The 26,236-nt window shown below is 39.1% G+C and overlaps 1 protein-coding gene and 1 long non-coding RNA gene across 3 annotated transcripts; one reads left to right on the forward strand and one right to left on the reverse strand.

Moving 5' to 3' along the window:
• Positions 1–15: 15 nt before the first annotated feature.
• Positions 16–25,841, reverse strand: snx17 (sorting nexin 17). Its single transcript, XM_082505683.1, has 15 exons — positions 25,008–25,841; positions 20,934–21,008; positions 19,108–19,225; positions 17,623–17,687; positions 15,807–15,917; positions 13,178–13,268; positions 11,063–11,150; positions 7,955–8,024; positions 7,273–7,365; positions 6,774–6,977; positions 2,848–2,976; positions 2,417–2,494; positions 2,202–2,276; positions 2,072–2,113; positions 16–1,969 (listed from the first exon to the last, which is right to left on the reverse strand). The coding sequence occupies exons 1-15, from the start codon at positions 25,065–25,067 to the stop codon at positions 1,868–1,870; spliced, it is 1,401 nt and encodes a 466-aa protein (XP_082361809.1). The 5' UTR covers positions 25,068–25,841; the 3' UTR covers positions 16–1,867.
• Positions 8,472–17,614, forward strand: LOC309689348. 2 transcript variants are annotated; one of them, XR_014271339.1, is made up of 4 exons: positions 8,472–9,600; positions 15,871–15,952; positions 16,894–17,121; positions 17,366–17,614. It is a non-coding gene; the product is annotated as an uncharacterized lncRNA (long non-coding RNA). The 2 variants fall into 2 exon arrangements; XR_014271338.1 differs by having other exon boundaries at positions 16,894–17,614.
• Positions 25,842–26,236: the final 395 nt, after the last annotated feature.

Genomic DNA, 26,236 nt, shown 5'->3' on the forward strand with positions numbered 1-26,236 from the left:
ACCCACACATAATCGTTGAAGTTCAGAGTTTATTTTAAGCATCATGACCAAATGAACCGACAGCTGTCACTGAACATACCACTAAAAATCAACATGAAAATTAGTGGAATGTATCAAGACGGTACAACGTTCATAAAAGCAATGCTAAAGGAAAAAAACCAAAACAAAACGGCACATTAGAAAAATTTGGCACCTACACATACACTAACATCAAGGACCTTGCAGCTTTGTGTACTTCATATCGACAGGAACAGAGAAAATATAAATGAATCGCTGCGACCGTGTCTCCCTACAGTGAAAGCAACCGAACAGAAGAATCACACCAGTGAAAGAACAAGACAATTATACTGAGAACATTTTTGTTTGCAGTTCTGGCTAAAAGTGACAGTAAAGCTGTTGATAGGTTGGCACTGATTTACAGTTAGCGTCTTTAAAATCTGCTGGCATGAAATAAGTCAAGTTGACAGCAAAAAAAGAAAAAAAAATTAAAATTAATAATAATGGAATAACACACCTTATAAAAGTGGGATATGTTCACTCTTTAAAATTTTGTTCACTCCAGCAATTATGATCACATTAGCCGCTTCATCAAAGCACCTTTTACCAAATCCTCTGAGATGACTGGAACAACGTACGAACAAATTACCATGAACTGAAGCCCCGCGACGCCATCGCTCCCCCCAAAAAGAACAACACAAATCAAAATCAGATGCAAAAATTTGTAAACAATTTCCATTTGAACTAAAACATTATGTAAACATGATAAATGTTGGTCCATTTAAACTTTGTTCCATACAGCTTAGATTACATTAGATCTGATTACAATAAGCTAGATGATAAAGATATTAGTAAATGTTCAGAATACTTAATTGCATGTACATAATATAAAAAGTGACTTTTTAAAAATGTTTATTTTGTGCAAAATGCTTTAGTAAACTATAATTTGGCATTTATGAGAAACCTTTTAAAAAAATTGTTAAAAAAAAAATCTGATGGATTTACTGAGCCCCCCAGGGTAAGAGCCTACGCACATTTATAAATTCATGCTCAAACATTCATCTCCACCGGTTATACTGTGCAAAAACGATGGGTTCAGCAAGTGCAAGCAGCTCAACCAAATCAACCATCCATTAAATTCTGCAAAATTCTAGTTAACATCTCTTTAGTTTCAACCCATGTGAGAAGGTGACCCCAGAAACTATATATTAAAAAAAAAAAAAAAAAAAGCAAGTTAAGGCCTCGAACTACATCTGAATACATGTGACTCTAATGTCTAATATAAAATGAACCCCTGCTGATGATCTCTGTTAACTTGGCACACATGTAGCATGACGCACAAGAGGACCACTGACATCAGAGGAAGCATTTTGGTATATAGCAAAGCCGAACATTGATCGTCACGCAGCTAAGCAGTTGCTCTAAATATTCTACATTTTGAGTTAAAGAGAACATTCTCAGAAATATGCCTGGTAACTTCCAGAACAACTGCGTCCAGTTCTGCTGTATCTTCACTAGTGCCGGGTCTAACCAAACAGTTGGCTCTCTGGTTGGAAACGGACACGCAGCCAGTCAGGGAAGAATCCAGGATCTTCGAATAACGTACGTTAATGACGTGATAAGTTCAATAAGAGAGCTGGATGATATGATGATTGTAACTAAAATGCAAATCAAGATTACCCTTCAGAGTCTAAATCATGAAAGGTCACCGTCAAAGATTAAATGAGAGCTTAAGGCAGCAAATTCTCCGGGAAGTAGCTACAATATTGCAGAATCGGACGCCTGCGTGGACCGCTCGGCTCGGCTCAGCTCAGCTTGTAATCTTTGTCGTTAACAGTGGAATGAGTAGGGGAGGAAGGGGAATTGTGGGTTACAGGTCATCGTCTCCGATTCCCTCGAAAGCATAGTTGCTGATGTTGTTTGCCAAGTTGGAGGCGCTGACCCCTCTGAGAGACACCGAGGTCAGCTTGGTCTATATGGAATAATCAATATAAGTATAATTAATGCTTAGCTGATGCTAATTTATTGGAATATTTATTAGCTAGTCAGTAAAAACGACAAAGAAGGTACTCACTGAGAGTTTGACAATTTGTTCACGGTTTGAATCAGGGGAGTCCTGCAGCATGGAAGAAAAAAAAAAGACAGTCAAGAAAAAAAAGCTACAGCTGAGAATAAAAAACTTGGCATGCTATCCCGTTTCTCACCAGTAGAGGGGAAGATTTCACAGCTTGCTGACTGTCAGACCGGTGGATGGAGCCATTGTGTCGTTTCCTCAGCATCTGAAATGTGACAGAAGACGTCAAAAGAAATAGAATAAATGTCAAAGCTATAAATGAATGACTTATACATTTACAAACGCTGTGATATGTATGGAAAACAAAATGATGGCATAATGTTGTTAAATGCAGTCAACACAAACCTTTTTTATGCTGCCACCGGACTTCTTTACCATTAATTCATCCACCATAGACTGGAGGCAGATACTCATCATGATAGCCTGCAATCACATCCACACAGAAACCAGTCAGACATAAAGCAGCAAGCCTGTATAGTTTGAAAAAGAACAAAACGCACTAAAAATGGCCGACCACATAATGAGCTGCAAGCAACTTACAGTTACACCTCCTTAAAATCTGAGCTAAACTATGAAAAAACAAAACAACACGGCTGTTTTCAGCCTTGAGCAGCAGCATTTTTGAGGTAATCCAATGAGCACTAAAGAGGATTATGTACAGTACCTTAAGAAACTAAAAAATTCTAAATACACAAAGGGAAAAATTATCTTTAATGAAAAAAAAAAAAAGATCTAGTTTATCTATATAAAAGTGAAACTATCCATCATCCTCCTACCTGGTCGCTGGTGATGGTGACCCACTGGAGGCGGTCCTTGCTCATCAGGTACTCAAAGGAGAGCTCGAGTTTGATTTCAAATTGACCCGAGCTGCAGGGATTGGTTGTACCGTTGGCAATTGGAACTTGCTGCAGTGACAAAAACAAAGACAAAAAAAAGTCACCTTCTGTTATCATCGACCACTTCTGATTTGCTTATTCTGTTGTGGCCCTTTTCCTTCTTCCACTTTCAATTTGTTGTACTGTGTTTACATTTGAGAATGACAAAGAAACCGATTTCAATATTTTTTCAACCAGCATCAAACTTTCAATATTAAGCGGATAAGCTCCGTCGCTGGAGCTAAATCTCATTTTCTACCCTGCATGTCTTCTCCTTAAGCTGCTATTCTTGAACTCCTGCATCACAAATGACAGGCAGGCTAAAAGATAACATGAAAGAAATATTTGTGATGGGTGTGTTACGCTCCCTAGAAATAAGCCCTCATTCCTCGTTTAAGCAGTGTCTGCCCTTCACTGCTTCACAAACCATTTCCGCTCTGGGTCAGAATGTAGCTGTAGTGGAAATGCAAGACAAACAACGGTCTGACACAGATGCACAAACACATGTACATGCTAAGTGTTTATTTTGGGTTCTTCCGAATGTAATTTGGCTACAACGGATGGGGGGGGTGTCTTGCAGAGCTACAACAAATGAGATGTTTTGAATATTTGGCTGCTAAGGAAAGGACTCATTAAATGACTCTGACCTCTGAGAATGAGCTCAGGAATTAATCACCCCGCCTGGCAGTGTGGGGGCTCAGTCTGTAACACACAAGCTAGGATGCATTGCAATTTTAGATGTGATGCCACGTGTCCACATCATTAGCTCTTAGAGAATTGTAAAAGCTTCTTTGATACACATAATGACTGTAATGCTCAAACACAAACGCAGTACAAAAGTGAACTTTTTTGCCCATCTCCATTCAAATGACATATTTAAATGTTCCATCTTTCAAATGGCAGCAGAAATTGTGCGGGTAGAGCCTCAAGTAATGCTTTTCTCAGTAGTAAAATAGACTGTTCTGCTACGATTGGGTGCAAACACAAAAAATGCATATTTCAGCTGTTCCATGCACAATACTGTCATGGTCCGCGGCCCGGTGTCCGAGGAGCTGATGGGATGCCCACGCCCACGGGTGTGGCTGTTAACTCCACACCTGCATTCCATCTCAGGCAATTATCAGGTGGACTATTTGATCCAGCCCAGCCAGCTGCTCCACGCCAGTCCGTTAGTCGTCTCACAGCGGTAACGTACACCCACGGGAAGGCGGTTGTGAAAACCCTCATTTACCTGAACAAACGCTAATCTTTTCCTTTGCGCTCAGGTAACAGCTCGGCGTGTTTTTGAGCCACCTGCCTGTCCACCTGCCCGTCTGGAGTTTGGATCGCCTCCGGTACCAATCACCTCTACTTTCCTGGAGCTCCCCCGCGGACCCTCACCCCTCCCTCCGGCTCCCACGGCCCCGCTTTGACTGTAAGACTCATACTCTCCCCCACGTATGCTGCTATTTCCCTGCTTCCCAGTAACTCTCTTCCTCTTTCTGTTGCAGCCTCCCACAGTCCCGATTATAGCGTTCCTGCGTAACTCATCCCCCGGTCCCTTGGTTTTTCTAGTTTCTCGCGTGTTTTCCTTTGACCCTTCCGGGACACCTTTAGTTGAAATAAAGTTTATTTTTCGTACTCCTGTGCGTGTTGTCTCTGCTTCTGGGTCCAGCTTGTGTACGGAACTTCGGTTCATGACAAATACTGGTTAATGAGATGCTTTACATTCCCAAAACAAGCCGTTTTTCTAGATGGCTTAAGAGCTGAAGTGTCAAATAAGGTTAAAAAAAAAAATCCAATTAATGAGTTAAATTTAGCCCATTTGAAATTGTAACTTTTTAAAAGGGGATCAAATGTATTTTGAAAAATGCACAGAAAGAACAAAATCTGTATAGCTGAAACTAAATATTGTTTAGTATTTGTGATACAGCAAAGAAAAGATGGTATAAGACCATCAATCTAATCTGTGCACAAAAATAGCCGAGCGCTGACGCAATCACAAACACGAGACTTTCCAACATTCCCGGTCTTTGTTATCTTAACGCCACTGTCTGCAAATATCTACCACAACTACAACTAACTTATGTTTAGAAGTTTAAATCTATTCATCATGTGGATGAATATCATGATAATTGGTAATTTTGATGATTTCCTTTAACTGTTCTTTTTCCATGGTGGAATGATTATGCAGGATACAGCTTTAATAACCTCTCTAATCCACAGAGGGTTAAAAGTTTAGATATAGGCTTAAATATACATGCACTCACTTAAATCTTTCAATATGTGGTGCTGAAGGTCCTACAATGTCCTACAATGAAGGTCCTTTAATGAGTTAAAACTGAATGTACATTGTCATAGACTGAGAGAGTGCTGACCAAGAAGGAACCTCCTGCTCCAAAATCGATACCTTCAACCTAAACTGGAATCTGTAGCTGCCCACACAAACCAAATGTTTTTGTTTTTTTGCTGAGACAGACGCCCAGTTGAGAGAGACTCAGTCCTCCATCTGTAACATTTGAGGAAATGACAACAAGAGATGGTTTTTGTTCCTTCCCCTCCGCCATCAATGCAACAGATAACACTCATTAAATGCTGGGCATTGGACCAGCAATATGTTAGCCTGATCAATCAATTCCAGTCATATGCTCGAGGGACTCTGGCACCATCTCATGCTGATCAATTGATTTAAGGTCACAGTTGAAACAGAACCTTCATGGATTAACTCGTAAATCTTTGGTGTGTGATGTAGCACCATTACACTTTCATTAGACTCACCGCCCAAAAAAAAACAACACACTTTCAATGGGTTTAATTCAGTGTTAGTGGAGCTGTTAGTACTGTCTGATAGCTTTTTTTGAGGTTTTTCTGCACTTCAGCACACTTCAGAATAAGATAATGGATAAAATGCATTAAATTTCCAAAGTAGCCAAGAAGCAAAAACACTCAGCTAGTAAATGATTTCACCATCACAACATTTACAAGGAACTCACAGATGGGTCAGATGATGCAGAGTTGACATTTAGACTGATTTTGAGTTTTCTGTTAATATAAAAGGTAAAGAAGAGACTGCACAAGTGGTATGCTTTAACAAAGTTCAACAGACTAATGATAAAAATAGTTTCATTCACTGACTGAAAGAGGAAGCATGGAGGAGGAACAGCTCATGACCAGAAGTACTCCACCTTAATACCATAGCAGCCAGTGGACATGACACACTGATATTACTTTATTACTTACTGAAGGAAGTGGCAGCATTAATTCAAAGGCATGAAAAACAAGCAGAAGACCAGGCTGAGACAGCAATAAGTGGTTTCTGTGATTGCCTGAAGAGACTGCATCATGTCTGAGGGTAAAAAGACTAAAAGCAAAAACTGGCTTGAAATATGAAAAAAAAACCCTACTGAGATAAAACTGAAGCGTGCATGTACTATCTGGTGTCTTACTTTGAATTCAGTGTATTAAAGAAATGCGCGAGAAATAAAACTTGACATTTACACTTTTTTTCTACACATGTAACTGTTTACAGAGGTGTGGAAGTACTTCCCCTCAATGCATGAATCTGCTTTTCCCAGCAGACAATTTGCAGTTCAAATACTGTTTTAGGTGTTAATCGATACAAAAGATCAATTCAGCACTATCCTTGTGTGGGCTGTGTGTTTGGGTAATTGGACTGATGACGATGGATGGTGTGGAGGTAAGCATTTTTAGCTAGCTGTTAATGCTAAAAAACTAACTATGGTTTGTTTCTGGTGCAATGCCAATAGGCCACTTTAGAAACAGGAGGGCCTTCATCTTGATAAAATAAAGGTACACTTAAACTCTCATGCATTCACGCTTCCACTTACAGAAGATGTGATTCGCCAGCACCTCATGCGAGTAACTTTGAAGCTCCCCTCTTTCATCTGTTCATTAGGCAGCTTGACATGGAAGTTGAGCTCATTGTTTCCGGCGCTGACGATGACTTGGCAGCCCTTCTCGGGGAAGTCAGTGACACAAGGGTCAAACTTAATATAGCCATAATATTTGAGGGTCTGGCCTAGATGGATGAACTGAGGAAAAAAAGAAAAAAAAAACAACCAAACAATTTTTAGATGTCATTTTTTTAGGCTTACCTAATCCCTGATAGAAAATTCTGAAATTCTCTCCTGGGATGTGTTTAAAAATTCATATTATGGGGCAAACTAGGTTAATTGCATAACATGGAATTCACTAGAGGGAGTATTCTCCGTGGTCTACAGATTTGTCCTAGCACAAGGACATTTCTGAGCATCAGCTGGATTTAAGTGACAACTGGCAAAGAAAATTCAAATGGCAGAAACGTCAAAAAGAGGCACCCTTGCTTACTTCTTTCTTAGAGCCTTTCTCCTGCAACGATTTGAGCTGCCTGTGCTGGTCTTTGTTGACGAGTATCCAGCCTCGCTCAATGTCAGATACTGTCTGGTGAAGCAACAAACAGGAAGTTTATTTTTCTACACAGACAAATACAATAATTCAGGTCAATGAGTTTCCTTTGCTAGGAGAAACAACACTAAACACGCCATGTTAACAGTGCAGCTCAACAAAATATGCACAAAAGCACAAGCTCGTTGGCACTATACTGCTTCGCAGAGGCAACGCTCAGAGGTTACAGATTCTAATCAAACTTGCCACCCCGAAAATGCTTAATAAAATCAGACAACTGTTACAGCAGAGGGAAGTTACTATAATAGGAAGGACATCTCTTCTGAAAGAGGGACGCAGAGAGGATTCAAGGTGTTGCAATGTTAAAACAAGCTGACACCAATATTTCGATAATGGATGATCCCAGGGGATGCACAAAAGCATTTGGCAACCAAAAGATGAAGCAGCTGCTGATTCAGTTTTCTTGGTGAGAGGCTGGCACCAAGCAAGCTCAATAAAATACAACAGATGCAATCTGGAAACAAATACAATCAAGTCTAATTTAAATTTTCTGCTTGGGTGCACATCTCAGCGGGAGTTTAATTTAAAACAGTGTCTGGTTTACCTAAGTGATGAAGCCTCTTACCTGGGCATAAAGCAAATTCAGGCCAACTCTGTTTTCCATTACATCACTATCATATGCCATGTCCCAGTAGCTGAAGAGACAAAAAAAATAAGACAGTGTCAAATAAAGCAGAATTAACACAGCCTGATTGTCAACTTTGAGTGATTTGAAGAGAGCTAAGGGGGGTACTGTAGTCATGTGAAAAGCTTTGGCAGCAATAACCTGAAGTAATCATTTTCTGTATGACTCTGGCATCATTGTGAAGGAATTTTGGCCTACTCTTTCTAACAACACTGCTTCAGTTCAATAGTTTATTCACCGCTATTAGCCTCCTGCAACAGCAATCCAATAAGCTTCAGTTCTGGACTTTGACTGGGCCATTGCAACATCTTGATTTTGTTGTAGATTTACTGCTGTGCTTGGGATTTTTGTCTTGTTGCGTTCGCCAATTTTAGCCGAGCTTTAGCTGTCAGACAGATGGCCCCACACTCTAGAATACTTTGGTGTAGAGAGTCTGAGATGTAGCTCTTGGTTTTGGGGGTTTTTTTTGCAGTTTTTCTGACCATGAACAATCTGGCCTCAGGGTGAATTTTGCTGGGATGTACACTCCTGGGAAGATTAGGGCATTGTGTTAACACACCTGAATGCTCCAGACCAGTCAACTGCCAAAATGTCGGCTTTTAAATAGTTGGTCTTTTCTAACATGCATGTACATGCAGCAGAAAGGAGTCAGCTGCATTCTTAATACTGATAATGCTACTATTTGTTTCAGATCAGACTGATACCATAAACTAAACGTGCAAGGAGCAGGACAGAGAACAAAAGACTGCTAGCCATCAATTCACTGTCTACTATAAGCCCTATTCACATCACATGGACTTTGTACCATGGAGCAAGCAATGCAATGCAATACAATGCATTAACCCATTAACAAACCTATTTCTATGGACTATGTATTTATCAATACAAGGCAATGGAGACGTCTGTCCGGTGTACAGTCAAACTCCATCCATGAAATGAGTGACTTATGGAGAAATCAGCTCAGTCAGTGAGTAAGGCATGCAAACATTCACCTCAAGAATTATTTACAGCTGAGTTTGAAAGGATGTGAGTGAAATGGTATAATTTCCACACAGCACTGTGGCAATATTAGAAGTACTGCTTGTACGTTTGTGCAAAGAGATGTGTGGGAGCCCGAGGCCAGCTTGAAAATCAGAACATGATGTTGAAAAAGAAATTCAAAAAATTCTATCTGAATGAGACAGACGAATCAGATCTGGGTCTATGTTTTTAAAAACACCCAGAACAACAGTATACAATTTAGATGTATCACTTCCTCACTGCTGGTTGTGAAATGTCTTAAGCAAACACTTTCTTTACACCACAACTGAGGCATTTTTCCTGCCCCAGTTACATTTTGTATTTACGTTTGTTCTTAAATAAAATCGTCCTTGAGCTCATGTTTCCCAACAGTTTAGCGCAAAGGTGTGAAACTTAACATGTAGGCGCTTGGCTGGGGTGCTATTAGGAGCAGTTGAATAGAGCAGTTGTTTGAGGAAATGTTAAGCTACTTGGCCACATCCGCAATTCAAAAACGACCAGTAAAACGTAGGGCGGTGAAAGGGAGCAAGAGAGTATGGGTGGTGGAATCAGAAGCACTGTGTTTGGTGAGTCCTTTTATTTTGTCTCATCAGATGTAATGGAAAGTGCACTCAAAGACCCTGTTGAGAGAAATAGTTTTGCTTGTTGGACTGGTTCAAACCACCTCCTGGATCTTCTTTACCGCATACAAAGACTGAAAATACCATAAAGCTACAATCTTACTAGTATATAAACTATATTGTACCGCTCACTAACCTTGACTGTTTTTCATAATCCTGTTTTCATTTTGTAGATGCTTTGAATAAAGCTTGGCAATAGAGAACTGCATCATACATTTTAGGTTTTCAGTAGTTTTCTTCCCTACATTCTTCCTCTTCGTCTGGATCTCATACACTGGGGGTCTGTTTTTTCTCCACCGCCACTTGTTAGTTCTACGTTTATTCTTCCCCTCACTCTTCTACACTCCACAGCGAAACTAGGTCAGCAGGACTGAGACTTTCCTTAAGGCAGAAAGAAAGTAAACATCCTGTGTACCTCCAGAGTCCACAGGAGGCAGAATAATGAAGGAAAAGAAAAAGGAGGAAGCAGATAAAAGTTATCTTGACAAAAAGCGGACAAATCAGCGGACTGGACTGTAGGCTTGAAACTGAATGAGCAGTTAGTATCTTCTCGTTTATTTAGCCGTTTCTCTCAAATAGAACAACATTAAGACTAATTCTATCACTTTTTCCCCCCCGTTTTTGTGACACATGCAATTCCTGGTGCACTGCTCTCCACACCAACAGCTCCACACCTCTGATGTTTATTGAACCCTGACCCAGTCAAATAAATTATAAACCCGAAAAAACCAAAACAAAACACTGATGCAGCACAACAGTCTGTTGGAAATGTGACTTTCGTGAAGTGAGAAGTTCAATTATATAAAATATTTGAATCTATTTGTTTATTTTCAGGCTAAATTTTGTGTAAATAAAAAAGCGAAAGCTGGTAATCGATGAACCCCAAGAACAAGTTTAAATCTCAGAGTAAATGATTTATCAGAACTCTGGTTATCCAGTTAATTGGTAACGAAGATGTTAGAAATTGCAACAGGCATTCTGCACCAAGGGTAAATGAATGAAATGAAATCTATAGCAAGATAAAATATAATATAAATTTGTTTGCAGTTATTTTGTCCTTTAATGTTTTGGTTTAGTTCTGGTTCAAAGATTAACTTGTTGGATCAGTGCAACTGATTGTTGTAGACGCTGTAGCTGTAAGGAATACCTACTGCAAAGACAAACTGCAAAGTGGTGAAATTTAAGTAGATGTAGAATTTATTGTCATTTCATTACATTTTCTGGACCAAGCCCACTTACTGTCAGGTGATGATCATCATTCTCCCTGACAACAAAAAAGGTAACCTTTCTAGCAGCCCATCTTTAACCTTCTCTTTTAACATGTCTACACCAAGAGCTTTACCACAGATAAAGAAAACAAGACGTGATCAGATTCATACTCATAATGTGAACAAGAGGAGGTACATACCTTTTCCGTAAGACTATGTGAAATTCTGAGCTCCGCGAGCTGGTAATGGATACATAGGGCAGCTCAAATTCTTGCAACTTCCGCACAACTGAAAGAGGAAAAAAAAAGCAGAATTTATCATAAATGTAGCTCAGGTACCAAAGACATGGATAACAATGTCTACAATGGGGAAGACACCATCTGTGCAGGCCCCAGCAGGATACAACTTGTGGTAAAATGTGTGTGTGTGACAATACTTTTTTAAAAGGGCTCTTGTGTACATGCACCCAGAATCTGCAGCTATTTTATTGCAGTCAGTTCCCTAAGGAGAGTGAAGCAGACTGAAGGTCGTTGCTGCTGCTACTTTGTTTTCACCCATCAATAAATGTGCTCAGTGCACACACACAAATACACACAAATGAGATGACTAAAGAGCCCTTTAGTTTACCATTAGGTTTATAAAAGTGTATTCTGTCTTTTTTATGGGCAGAGGGGCTGTGTACTGAAAACAGAAACACAGAGTGGTTACTTTGATGTTGAAAATTATCTGGCATAAAGAGAAACAAACTCAATACTTAACATGTAATGGGACATTTTTAAGCAAAATAAATCATCTCTGGAAAGCTAAAAATGCCACAAAAAGCAAATGAGAGCAGCACTAATTCAAACCACATCCTGGCTCTTCTCAACATGTCCGTAATATTTTACATTATATCCTGACTAACACTCCGACCTCAGGGAAATTACTGCCTGAATTTTTCTCATTATCCTGTTATGTCAATCATCCCACCATCAGTTCTGCTTGATCAATGACCTGCTGCGTTGTTAGCCATATTTAGCACATGCCTCTTCTTTTTCATATCACTCAGCCTCAGATTTAAATGGCAGGATGAACAACACGTCTGTAAAATATACAGACCCCTCTGAGTTCATCTGGGTTCACTTCCAGCCTGGTATCGATGCTCTCTGAGGCGAGCATGTGACAGGTGGAAACCATGAGAATCTCAGACTGTGGAGAGGTTTGACCTAAAAGGGCTCTCTTCCTCTGTCACTGGGGTATACATGAATGTGAATGCTAATACTTTGCAATGATGTGCGTCAAGTGAAACTGAGCCACATGAGATGTGGCCATTTGGTCTTTTGAGGCGGTCCTGTAAGTAACATTGACAACAAAAAGACAATGGACAAACCACATGCTAACTGCTACAGAGTCTTCACAAAATGTATATGGGCAAAAAAATGATTTTGCCCTGGCTTGAAACAGTATCATTGTGTATTTCCATTTACAGCGTACTTTAAAAAAAAAAAACACATTTATAATATGCTGGAAGTCAACACTCCTCTTGCAGTCTGGAAAAACAATAACTTTACTAATCAGACGCCTGTAAATGTGGTACCACTCTGGAACTGTTGGTAAACCACAACATGCATTTCAGCCAAGAACACTGCAAAAAGGATGTTGTGCGCACTCACACTCCAGCACTACAAAATGTTTTGCATGCACCAGCCAACAAATAGCTGACTCTCACTGGGAGTCAGAACAGCCCCCAAAAAATTTATTATACATTCTAGTTAGAGACAGAAATACAGCAGAATTTGGATTCAAGATAAACCCTCTAGAGGCGATACACAGCTTTTCTTTTTTCCTCAACTAAACTGAAGTATTTCTCAGAACAGAGAGACAAACACACTCAGCCGTATTCTTGTTGCCAGAATAAAGTTCCCTGCGGTTCCACAGGAATCTACTCTCTAGCAATTCTTAATGAAAGTGTTTACACCAAAATCCTACTTTCATTTATTTCTGTGTGATTTGTGTCTTCTGAGAATCGTCTCTTTTGGTTACTGAGAAATGAATTCCAGCTAGAACATAAATAATCAGCAGTAATAAATGATGGCTCTTTTTTTATGGCTCTTGTTAGCTGGAGAGATAATCCTTAAAACATTTGCTGGCAAACTACACTTTCAGCTCAAATGGATTTTTGCTACAATTTACTTTACTTTACAATTCTTATCAGGGAACATTTCTGCAGCTTATGTAGCACGCAAAAGAAAACTTTCCAGCAATAACAGAAACGGGAGGATGCTGCACAAGTTCAAGTTGCTTTTATGGCTCTGTTTTTATGATTTTGAACTTACATGATAAACTTCCATCCACACCTTCACGAACCAGGAAAAGACTGAAGTAACCAACAAGGTCATCTGGGAGGTCAAGCTTTGTCGCAACAGCCTGCAGAAACAATAACATTTAATTTCAGCAACATTCAATCAATCGTTTCATCAGAGCTTTATTTTTCAGAAGGTTAAAAAAAGAGCAGATTAAAAATACTACACTAAAAAAACCAAAGAGATAAAAACAATAGAAAAAAAATAGACTTCCATTAAAAATAAATAAATAGTATACTTATGTTGACAATTTGCTATAGCTTATTCGGATGATTAATAGCAGCTGGGACAAAGCCATTTCTGTAATGCTTAGAGACTGCAAACCTGAAATTACTAAGGGTGGGAGTCATTGTTTGGCTGATTGCTTAATGGTCATCTTCTGCAACTGTTTGATATAAATAGTTTAACTAGGTTAAACTGCAATTTGCCAATCAGCTTCTCTGACTAGTTTGACTGCATCAGTTTGTTCCTGTTCTTCAAAGACAGGTTACCGTATCAGGACACCAAGGAAAGAAGATTAAACTGACTAAAAGATCTATAAAATAGATAAAACTGCTCACATTCCACAGTTTGACCTTTAATGTTTTTGGCATCAGGTGTGGTGGAATTTTTGCTGAACTCCACAAAGCAGTTTAGTATTGCTGACATATTTACTGAAATACAAGAGCTTCCTTGAAAAGGACATCTGGATGGGAGCATATGTTGTTCTATAACCCGTTTATACCTTTCAGCATTAATGGTGCTTTTCCCAATTTAAGAGCTGCCAATTCCAAAGGCACTGATTCACCTCCACGCCATCAAAGATGAATGCTTTTCAACTAACCCTTGATAACAAGCCAGACGGTGTCTCATCTTTAACCCAGAACATCTGTGTTTTCCAAAAAAAGAACTTTACTTTTTTTTTTTCCGTCTGACCACAGAACAGTTTACCACTTAGATTCAGTCTATTTTAATCGAGCTTTGGCCCAGAGACAGCAAAGAAATTTCTCCAGATTCTTAAAATCTTTTGATATTATATACTGTAGATGATGAGATATTCAAAGTTTTCACAAAGCAAGGAACATTATTCTAACATTGTTCTGCAATTTGTAGATGTGGTTCTTAGCAGATGGGCAATTCAAATGAAACAATATGCCCCAGTTTAAAAATCAGATTTGTTTTCTGTGCTCTTGTGTGACTAAAATGTGGGTTTATGAGATTTTTTTTTATTTACATTTTACACATTTCTGGTTTTGAAGTTGTAATTCTCATAATTTAACGGTAAACAAAGCCACATGCAAACCACTGGTAGAGTTTTTGAACTGCCTAGACAAAACAAACAAACAAAAAATCTAGCATTTTAGTTAGTAAAATAATTAAGCAATACTACATTGAGGCAGAAACCCTGACTAAAATATACACCATCTGTGTGCTCTGACAGCTGCTGTTCTGATCAGAGGTTAACTGTGGTTAAACTTTCATAAGAGACTCAAACAAGTTTGATTTACAGCCAAGATCGACAAAGTGCACGCCACTGAGGCATCACCATGTTTACTGGGATGAGTTAGAGTGTGTACTTTAGTGTGTGTTTATGGTGAATAAAGAGTACAGGTGAAGTGCATATACTGAATGGTTTGGACATCACCATGTCTTGCACAGATTATTAAAAAAATAATAAAACAACAACAACAAAACAAGTCACATATAATAAAGCTGTTTGATAATAATACTGTATATTTGTTTCACTGGCACATTGTAATTGCTCTTTTGGGATTATGGCCTGAAAGCTTAAATAGGCCTGATGGGTATTTTCATCATGCCATCAAGTGTCTTTAGCGTGTGCTTAGATTTGTTTTCTTTCCATCTGTCTTGGTTGTGTTCCGAGTTTTCCTTAGTTTTGATTGAAGTAGGCCAGACTTCATAAAGTGCTTCGTGAAATATTGCTGTACTGAGGAGGTGCTATACAAATAAACATGGCTTAATTTGACTTATGGTATGTAGTGCCTCAGAGCTCACAGGAGATTGTAAAGCAATATTGCTTGCCTGAGGCAAATCCCTGGTGTCTATCAGATCTGTTATGAAGAGCTCAAATGCCTCTAGGTCAGAGATGACCATACCGATTTAAATGAAATAAGCAATGGGCCACACTTTAAATAACTGAACTGAAACATGGCCACAGGTTACAATGAAAATATTTATAACTTGCTTAGATGCCTACATAAATATTTAAAATACGCTACATTCTGGTAGTGTCCTGGTATATACGCTACTGCATGGGTCACTGATCAAACACACTGCATTGGAATTGAGTGAAATAGCAGCGCAGACTTATCTAGTTCATCCAATTCCAGCCCTCAGGGCTGAATTTTGTCCATGTGCTCTCCAACCAAACACACAGAACTAATAAAAAAAAAAGTTGAAACCAAACAGATAAAAGTTTAAGACTTTAGTTTCTTTTAACTATATCAAGATATGGAGCTGACAGCAGTATTCACTTATAGTTTTTTCATGTAAATATTTTTCTGTCTAAGCAAGATTTCAACAAACATGGCACTTAAAAAGCACCGTACTGTGCAAAACAGTAAAAACATGTTTACTCTCACTTTAAACATGCAGCACTTACATCAAGCACATCTTCCGTCTTATATGATGTGAAAATGTTGACTGTGACCTTCTGGCCATTACAGAGGCAGATATCTATTGCAACCTCTTCTGTGGGGATCTGCTGGGTCTCCTGTGGAAACAAAAGGATTGAATTCAACTTTCTGGGTGAGCTACATGTTTTCATTCCCATCAGTCAACAACAAAAATCACACCAAGCCACACAGACGGAAAAACTCTGTCTGGTTAGAGGGGGAACCACCCCCTCCCCCCCAAACCCTTTCCGACAATGGATGACCCTCCACTGTAACATTTTCTCAAACACAAATTTATAATGCACTTCAAACAAAATTTAATCCATTCAGTCTGATCACTTTTATCTTTACTGTCAATTTTGACATAAAAGCTTGAAAGATGTTCAAAGTATGTTATGGTTTAACTCAAATGGAGAAGGAACAAAGGCAATGGCTCACATATGGGAATTATTTAGTGCATATAAGAATAGGACCTGTGCAATGAACAGTCCACAATAAAGAGTAATTAAATATTTTTAATTATTAAAATCACCTTTAATTATTCACGAACTTTTTGGGGGACTGGACAATACTGATCACATTCATTTTCTTTGTAATTGATTGTTATCTACATACTGTTTGGAAAATATGAAAATATTTACCATAACTTTAGTAAAGGGTTGCCTTGTTTTGTCCAAGCGACAGTCAAAAGGAAAAACCCCATAAAGATATTCAAAAGCAGGGAAATGTTTATTGGATATAGTGCTACATACAGTCTTTTGTTTTGGATAACAAACTTGTAAAAAAAAAAGCCACGATTTGACTACACATTACAAAACAATAAAAAAAAAAAAAGCACCATTCAACAAAAATGCTTACTTAAAAAGGTAAAAGCAATATCATTATGTAAGAAAAGGCCTCTAACACTAATTAAACCAAGTCTGCATTAAAAAAAAGAAAAGAAAAACGTATGATGAGATGATTAAATAATCTCATCGTTTATATTAAGGGTGCAATGTTGAACTGGATGACTCCAGCTTCTTCTCTCTCTCGTCTTCCTGGCTAAATCATCTATCATCTTCCCTTTTCCCACAGCAGGGGGTCTCTGAGAGCACAGAAGGCACAGATGAAAAGCCTACACTGGGAGGCAAGTCATCTCCTATTCCAGACCTGCTTTCCTCACAGTACGTGAGAGAAGTGACATAAACACTGACTCTAATGTGCTAATCTGAGAGGAGAAGAGGGCGGAAGAAAAAAACAAAACAGGAGAATGGGTGCGATGTGGCTGCAGATGGATGAATCTGAATGGATTTGCAGCCTCAGGTAATGCAAGTCACAGACTAAATGATGCAACCTGCTATGAATAAGTTATGAATACACCATCCATTTGAAATGACATAGAATCAGGTTAAACTGAAAACCTGCTTAGATTTTTTTGGTATGGAAAAAGCTTGTTTTGAGCTGGATGTCTCTCACACAGACACACACACACACACACAGTAACTAAGTTGCTGTGTTTAACAAAAGACTTGTTACATGATTCATGTTATCATTTTCCATGTTTCAGCATGCAGGCCAGTCTTGATCTGACACATCTAACCAGAAGCTTACAAGTACAGATGACACAATCCAAGAAAGTGTATGTGTGCTGCTGCGATAGATAAACAGCAAGAACAGCACTACCTAATTTCACCGCAATGTCAAAGTAATTACTAGTGAAGCAGAAATAACTGCCTCAGCATTTTAGTATAAGGTGCATTGCTCCTTTCAGACCTATTGACCGACAACACCTTGATGCAGGTTAGATATAAAATAACCACCAACCTGTTGGGCCTTCCTTAAGAAACTGTTGAACAACTCGCTGGCTCCAAGCAAGGGATCCTGACGGACTGAAAAAAACAAAACAAAACAAAGGACAGTAAAGCAATAATTGAAAGTAACACAACTACATGAATGCCTAACTGGTGTTGGTATGCAATTTTGGGGGTTACTCATAAACATCAATGTTTTTAGGTGGAGCCACTTCCCATTTCTTAGTTTTTTGCTTTTTGAGCTTGCTATTGTGAAATAGGTCATACCTTCCAAGTTATTTGTAAAGGCAATTTAGCTTAGCGCATAAAAACTTTATGACAGAAGGGCTGACCTCTGGCAAAGGATCAACGACCTTAACTGCCACTAACCAGCTCCAACACACCATACTTAGTAAATAAAAGGCTGAATGAGCAACTCTCCTTTGCTTTGGCTTCTCATTTATTCCTGACACAGTTTTCAGTGGCAAAGCAGAGCATTTAACATAACATACAATATGACTTAGTGTGAGCATGTGTGTGTCATCCTGTATACTAACTTCACAAACTCCACTTGACAAAAAGGGAAATTTTGAAGCCATCTGCATCAGTGCATATTGTGTTTGCGTCAGTTTATTTTCCATAACTATGTCAAAAACCATGATGTAACCTAGTGAACTTGTAGCCAAGAACACCCTGAATGCGTATGCTCCCAGACTATGAGCAAATATGCACTCAAACAATGATCCCTTGTTCTGCTGTAACTTCCAGTGCTTGAAAGGATTAAAACCAACCCTCCATGTTGCTGCCAGTTGCACTTATTTGTGTATGTGTGTACTTGGATAGTTCACCTTTGACCTGTTTGCACAACGTGTAATATGCCGAAACCCTCTCGAATTGAAATACTCTGAATGGGTTTACTGACCTGATGCTAAATAAGCTTTTAAAACTGTCACGAGGTGTTCCACTTGGTTTTACCATGCCAAAGATTTTAATTATTCTTCATGGTACAAAAGCCGGGTATTTTTCCTCCAAAAAACCAACCAAAAAAACAAAAATCTCTTTACTAAAAAATTCAAATCAATAAAAAATTATTTAAATTACTGACACTTTCAGCTTTGAGATTCTGGGTCTCGATATTTTTCTTCATAAGGTGTGTCAACATTTCACTCCCAACTGAAGCAGTGTCCCTGCTCAGACACTATGCCCAGATTAACAGTTCTTTCACACTTATGTGGCATGAAGAGAACAGTGCATGTTTGGACTCCCTGCAGACACCAAGCAAACTTGTTCTTGTGATTGCTGTGGGGAAAGCTCTCAAGGAAACCGTGTTTGTCCTGCAAATATTCTGTTTTAAAAACACAGACTCGTTATACACACACACTACTAAAGAGGGGAATGTGTGCAACTTAAAAAACACTATCTAATTTAAACACTGGTTTAAACAACCACTCTGCATCTGAATGAAGTGAAATACAATACAAGCCATCTGTGAAAAGTTTATTCTGCATGAATAACTTACTAGCTTGCATGTATTTCTCCAGCTGTTCTCTCCTCTGTTCGACCTCAGCAGGGGTCAGTGTGAAGATCTTCTTTGGGGGGAAGGCAGGCACCACATTGCTTCCATATTCTTTCTTTATCTGTTGATGCAAACCACAAGTTGTGAAGCTCGGAGGGAACAAAGAGTCGGCACTCTTGGAAAAAACAAACCCTCGCAAACCAGTATTTCTCTGGTTTTAAGAGAAAACAGAGTTTGTTCAAGCAGTCTGCTAGCTACATTCTTATTTTAACAAAGCCATAATTACTGAAAAGAGATTTAAGTTTGAACTATTAAAAATGATAACTTTGCTATAGAACAGCAGTCTTCTGAATTAAAGATCTGTGGATTAATTTTTCTAAGAGGTACATTGAGGTTGTTTGAGATGAATCACAGGTTTATTTTAAGCACTGTTTCAACGGCTAGCTGCTGGAGTTTCCGTGCATAACAAACACAGACACAGACACACTCACACACGAACACATCTGGAACGCTGAATGTCTAGTCATTCCAAGTTTACTTTGTCTTCCAGCTTCTTGACTCATTTCTTTCCATTTTCTATCATCTGAGCACTGGTAGCTTGAACGATTGAAGTCTTACACCATTTGGTGTCTGATCTAAAAATCAAACACGTTTATGTGGTTTAATTTTTAACCTGCATATTGCTGCAGGTATGCTATGATGAAGGCAGACCACAGCGAGTGCTAGAGGAAAAGAGGCGATTTTCACCTCTGCATATTTCCCTGTGGTATTTTAAGTATGCCAGAGGCAGCAACTGGTTACACATACAAATAAGCTTTCACAGCCACACACACCGAGCACAGGTTGCAGATTCATAAAAGTCTGTCACATCTGAAATACATGTGAGCTCATGCGGAGCATTTTTGGCAGAGCTTGTCCTGTTTTTTACTGTTTGCTTTAAACAGGATTTGAATCTAGCACAGATTCTGCCGTGTTGCAAATCATTACAGGAGAAAACACATGAGAAGCACTTAAAAAAAATCTAATTTTCTGAGCAATAACTGAGACGAGTGTGTGCACCACAATCAAGTGTGGAGTGTTTTGGGGTCATGAGTATGCCACAGGAAGCCCTTTGGGGTTGATGCTTAAAGATTTGAGTGTGTCTTTCCCACTCCCTGTTGCCAGGCAACAGCAACTGTCAGGATGATAACACAGAGTTGAGGATGGAGATTGTAAAGTTTGGCCCTAGCTCTCTTAGTTTGTAATGTGTATAAGCAAAAGGGGCATTGGGCACTCCTTTAGGGCCATGTTTTATGCTGTTGTATACATTTTAGTGCACAAAGCACTTAAAAACACATCTTTACAAGAAAGAAAAACACATGTGAAACACTGAATACACTAATTGCCTATTAACAGCTCTGAAATATCAGTCTGGCTGTGTGTAAAGCTCAGCTGAGGCAGAGACCAAACAACTCTCAAGAACAGACAACTCAACACTTTCCCACCACATTTCTTTTTCAGATTAAATTCCTTTTCCCAGCAGGTAAAGTGTAAGAAAGGCCAAGAACATTCTTTCCATGTCACACACCCCAACCCACCCCCCTCCATAATACTGTCTATTTACAGCCAATAGCTGGAACTCTTGGAAAAGCGGAAGCCAAAGACTTCAAGGCATCGTAGTCATGATTTAAAGTGACGGGAGGCTGGCGTATCGACCGTATGACACAAATACGAGTAAAAGGTCACCATGGGTGGATGTGATGGCATTTATGTCAGAGCACCACACATAAAAACGTGCTTTGAAGCACACTGACAGTGTGGTTGGTATATTAACATGGCTGAAACCTTACCTGTTCATGGAGGCCAAGAAGTTGGCTATAGCGTACCCGACAGTGCAGCACACCATTGACATGGATGTTGTAGGCCTGTGGGGACAGACATAAGGACAAAGACTATGTAAAAAAAAGCATAAAGCGAGTGCTGAATTTGTTTCTTTAAATGCACACCCAACAGTGATTTGGTGACTTCAGAGGCATTGTGTTTGCATGGAGGAAATAAAACCACAACCGCTGAAAGACGCTGGAAGAATCAGCATTTACCACCCTGTACCTTTAGCATCAAGTTTCACTACTGATTTCATCTGATTATCCCACTGCAGTGTGCTTCCTCAGCTTTTGTTTTCTTAGACCAAACAAATGAAGTGTGAACTGGATTCAATCATATTCCAGCGACTTCCATCCAAAGAGGAAAACAGAACCTGCTGCACAGTTTTCAATCCAAACCGCTTCGTTTGCCTCATCCAGACATTTAATATAGAGAGAAAGTATTTCATGTGGAATCTTTAACTCCTTCTCTGGAGACACTTTGCTTGTTTTGACAGGAGCTGTCACTGAAAACTCCTCCACAAAACAACCACTTGGAGCTAGCAGACCAAAAATCTGCTTGCCTTCATGTTGAGAGCCAGCCACAGAAAGCAAGGAAGAAATTTTTCATGTCATTAAATACGATAGTAAACCAAATATACATAAAAATGTAATGCATCAATTACAGAACAACCTACATGGAATAATCCTATTAGTATTGTGTGAAGAATTATTCTTAAGAATTTGAGAATTATTATTTCCTCCTTCATATGCTAAAACCCCCCCCCAAAAAAACCCAATCAGCTTCCAGCAGGCTGTGCACAGTGATAAGGGAACAACAAGCTCACTGAGAAGACTTCATATTTGGATATCAAGACATAAACTGCTGTAGTGCTTTAATCCTCTTCCCTTTCTATCTCAATTAATTCTTGCAGTCAACATGGCGGGTCATCTGTCCACACAAAAGGAATTTTACAGTTTCTGACTGCACATGTACATGCTCTTGCTGAACTGCACAAACAATCAAAGGGAAAAACAAGAATATCACGCCAAAAGTTGTTCTTGCAAAAGAGGAAGGCTTGGACAAAAAAAAAAAAAAATGTCTGTGTAGGCAGGATCCTGACAGGAAGGAAGAATGAGTATGCAGAATGTCTTGGCTCTAAAAATGCAAAAGTGCAACAACAAAAAAAAAAAAAAAAAAATACCCGAGTTTTTTTTTGGTGGCTACAAGCAGTTCAACTTGGGGACAGTTCAAGAGGCTGTATATGTTTTCCTCCATATTCCCACACTCATCTTTGTTTCTGCACCCCAAACTCTTACAAATGTATTAAATAGTGTTACATTTTGATCCTAGTTCCTCATCATGTCTAAAAGCTTTTGATTTCATAATCCAGCTGCTAATCTAAAATTTGTGTCATAATAAAGTTTCTTAATAAAGGAGTGAGATGCTGTCTGATCCCATTGCTGTAATCAGATCAAAACACTGAATGTTCAGTCCTGAGATAGACCAGATTTAATATGAGACGCCCTTATTAGAAACAAAACTGTCAGTGTTTTTACTTTTTTCATCACTGCCCACTTTAACCCCTAAAACCATATGTGATCTAATCTTGTGAACCAGTATCTGTGAGAGGATTTCCAAGATACCTGCTACTGTTAGCACATTTTAGGGAACCTCTCTGTGTCTCTAAGTTTATACATCTGGCTCAGTACATGGAGCCAACTGACACAGCTACACTGTTGAGCACAGCTTTCATGGTTTCAAAAAACAAAACAAAAACCAAAGTAATACAGACTTTGAATAATGAATAATGAACTAGTTTAGAGCTAAGTCTAAACCTGTTCCTCATCCTGAGTAAATGAGTTATCGTCACTTAATGTAACACCAAAGTCTCTTGTTCTCATATCCACAAACACTAAAAAAATTAGGTTGAAATAAAGGCAGAAGTGTAATAGCGGAAAAAAACAACAACCCAGGAACACTGCCATAAAAAAGAGGCCTTTTTAATTCTAAGAAAGCCCTTTGCAAACGCGGCAAATTCTGCGGCTTACTGGTTCCAAGGTACACAACCCATCTCTCAGTGTTACAATCAAGCAAAGTCCCTTCCTTTCAGCTGGTTATGGGAAGGTCACAGTGACAGTCACAGGACTCCCAGCTGAGAGGTGAAAGGCCTTTGCTTTTCCCACTGGAGTACAGGCTAAAAATGTGCTTGGTTAAGTAGAGATACGTCAGAGAACGACATCAGTGAGGAACGCGTGGAGAACACTGTAAAGAGGGAAATAATTCTGAATTATTCGACATGTCCACTACTTCTCTTGGAAAGCTTTTTATGTTTATTTCCTAATTCTGTGCCAATTCAAATATTATTATACCTACTCCAAGACTTTCTTCCAAATACACAGTCAAAATGGAAAATACTCATTTACAGGTGTATGACACTGAGAGCAGCCAGAGTAATGTTACATTAAAATCAGATGATGCAGTGTTTGTGTTTTTAAGTACACACACACACACACACACACACACACACACACACACACACACACACACACACACACACACACACACACACACACACACACACACACAGGACAAAGGGACCTGACACACAAAAACACTTTTAATAAATACTATAGACACTGTTTTCTATAAAAATCCTGAATTATTAATTATTTGTTGCACGACATCAACACATGAGGAGAAGCAAACTTGGGAACCGAGAACAGGTTCCAAATGATCTGATCCATCAGAGCTCTGAGCTTTCCAGTTCCATTCATCGATGCTGTCAAGGTTTTCTGACAGTCGCACATTGCTAAACAATGACGTCCCACTCCTGGCAGTGGAGCTCTTGCACATCTGAGTCAGATGCAAACCTTTTTTCTACTCTGTGTTCAGAAGTAATGAAACTGTTGTACTTATGCCATAAACCTGCAAAGGCCTACTGCTAGGAACAAATAAGAAAATGGATGAGGAATGGAAGCACAATTCATAATGACATCTTTAAAATCATTATCCATCTCAACTTGAACCCAAGCAGTTTTCTGGCAACTTGCAATCACCAATAGATCATATTTATCGTCTCTGTGCAAATAATCAAGCAACACAAGGAAGAAATCTTTTGAGTTGACGCAAACTTTGAGAAATAAACACTACATCTGGCAAACATTAATACAATGTATCCTGACTGTCAGTCACTGGGTTTTTCATAAATAGCAAAGAAAATGGTGCTATTACGGCTGTCCTTGATCAACCTTCACTTCAGAACACAGCAAAGCACAATGGTAATTCATGTTTCAAACAACATTAAACACAATAAGAAACAGAAAGAAGAAAATAAACATAAAGATTATGCTGCAGCTCCCAATGTGCTTTGAAGACTACCATAGTTTAGACTGATATATATAACTGCTAGTTAAGGGATGAAGTTAAAGCAATGCTGGCTGTATTCTCTTTTTCTAAATAACACGGGAGATGGCAACATCATGGTAAGCAAACCTCAAATCTCACTAAGAATTTAGGTGCTGGCTCAAACCTTTAAAACAAAAGAGACTTTGTTGTGGCTGATTTGAGCCTATAAAGAGACTGGGACACATGCAAGTTTGTGCATAAAGCTTTGAGGGTAAATCACAGTGTGTTAAACTTCAGACATGGCATAATGATGCTATATGTTTATACTGTAGAACTAATTTTCTCCGCCAGATGAAGGTAAAATGGCAGAAACTGTGTTGAACACGATAAAAGCCACATTACTTTTCTGTTGATGTCTCAAAGAATCATGCTAAAATATTTTTTGCCCAATTTGCTCAAATTTTAATACAACAAATCAAGTTTTTAATCACCTATGCAAAGCATAAATGGCATGATTACACAGTAATGTTTATAGCTGATTTATAACCCAGCAGTTCCGCCTTCCCAATAATTTGTGCACAGTAAACACTGGAGCCCGTGCCGCACTGACATTAGCTCGACATGTGGGCAGCTGAAACAAGCATTAACACAGTCTGTGGTTAAAGCGGGTACAACAACAACAACAAAAAAGAAAGACACAACGTCGTGCTTACCACGTAGGTCGAACCGTTTTCTCCCGAACGAACCTCTGTGTCGGGTATGGAAAAATGCATCTTAGCTCGAAACACAAGCAGCTCCCAGATGATAAGTCCTTTAACGCCACCACAGTCTGCGATGGAGAGGAAGACACCACAGTTTCCCCACAAAGTCCACTGCAGTGACTAACGTCGGTGACTACGGAGGAGGAGGAGGATGAAGAGGAGGAGGAGGCGTCTCTCTCTCGGTTCAGCCACTGGTTTGAGAGTCCGGGGGGATACTGTTGCCGGACTACGGGGCGACTGCTTACGACTTTATTATGTGGACAACAACTCGCGTACCAAGTCGCACTGACGTTAAACTTCTCCCACGTCAGTGTTAAACTTTTCCCTCTGCCGTTCGAGTAGCAGCCATGTTGCAAGTGTAATTACACCTTCACTGTTAGCATTACAATATCCTATTGACTCACTTTAGGCAAGTTGTAAGAAAACCTTTAAAATCACCTATTTGTTAAAAAACAAAAAAACCCAAAACTCAGTTTCAAGCTGTGCAGTGAATTCAGTTCATTAGCGTAACCAGATGAAGTTGCTGGATAAAAGGTGCAGTTGGTTCTTGCAAGCCCAAGAGCGCCGCACAGCCCGTATGGTAAACCTTTCGAAATATATGAGCGGACAGTTTTACTTGAACGTTTCCTGCTTTCCCGACGTCCTACCTTTGCGGAAAAAAGTTTAAACAGCGACAAGGTATATAGATAGAGCAAATGTGGCAAATATCGCGTAAGAAACCAGAGGCTACCCCACCGTCCGGCCACTCTGTGTTCAGCGTACGTATTGGCAGATCAAGGTTTTGGGTCAAACCATCTTATCGTCGGCACACGGGTGTATACTGCAGTTTATGCAATTAAAATAACACAAATTCACCCCCAAGACATACAGTTATTTTACTTTATGGCACAATATTTTGTAAACATAACACAAAGGGTATTTTTTGTATTAGAATTAGTTTTACGTTATTTGATCCAATCCGTTAGTTGGTCCAATCCGAACTGACAGTGAACGCGCAGTCAAAATTCATTAGTCAAAAATGTTTTTTTCCGCTAGTTTTACAACACACACAGTTAAACGTTATATTTAAAAAAAATATTCGAAGACGTGAAAAACTACTTCAAATGTTTTGAATATTAAAAATATTTTGTATTTTGTAATATTTCTTATTTGACCTTTTTTCTACAGCTAGAAATGCTTAC

This window comes from Aulonocara stuartgranti (assembly GCF_965226115.1).
Source record: "Aulonocara stuartgranti genome assembly, chromosome: 15".
Taxonomy (NCBI): Eukaryota; Metazoa; Chordata; class Actinopteri; order Cichliformes; family Cichlidae; genus Aulonocara; species Aulonocara stuartgranti.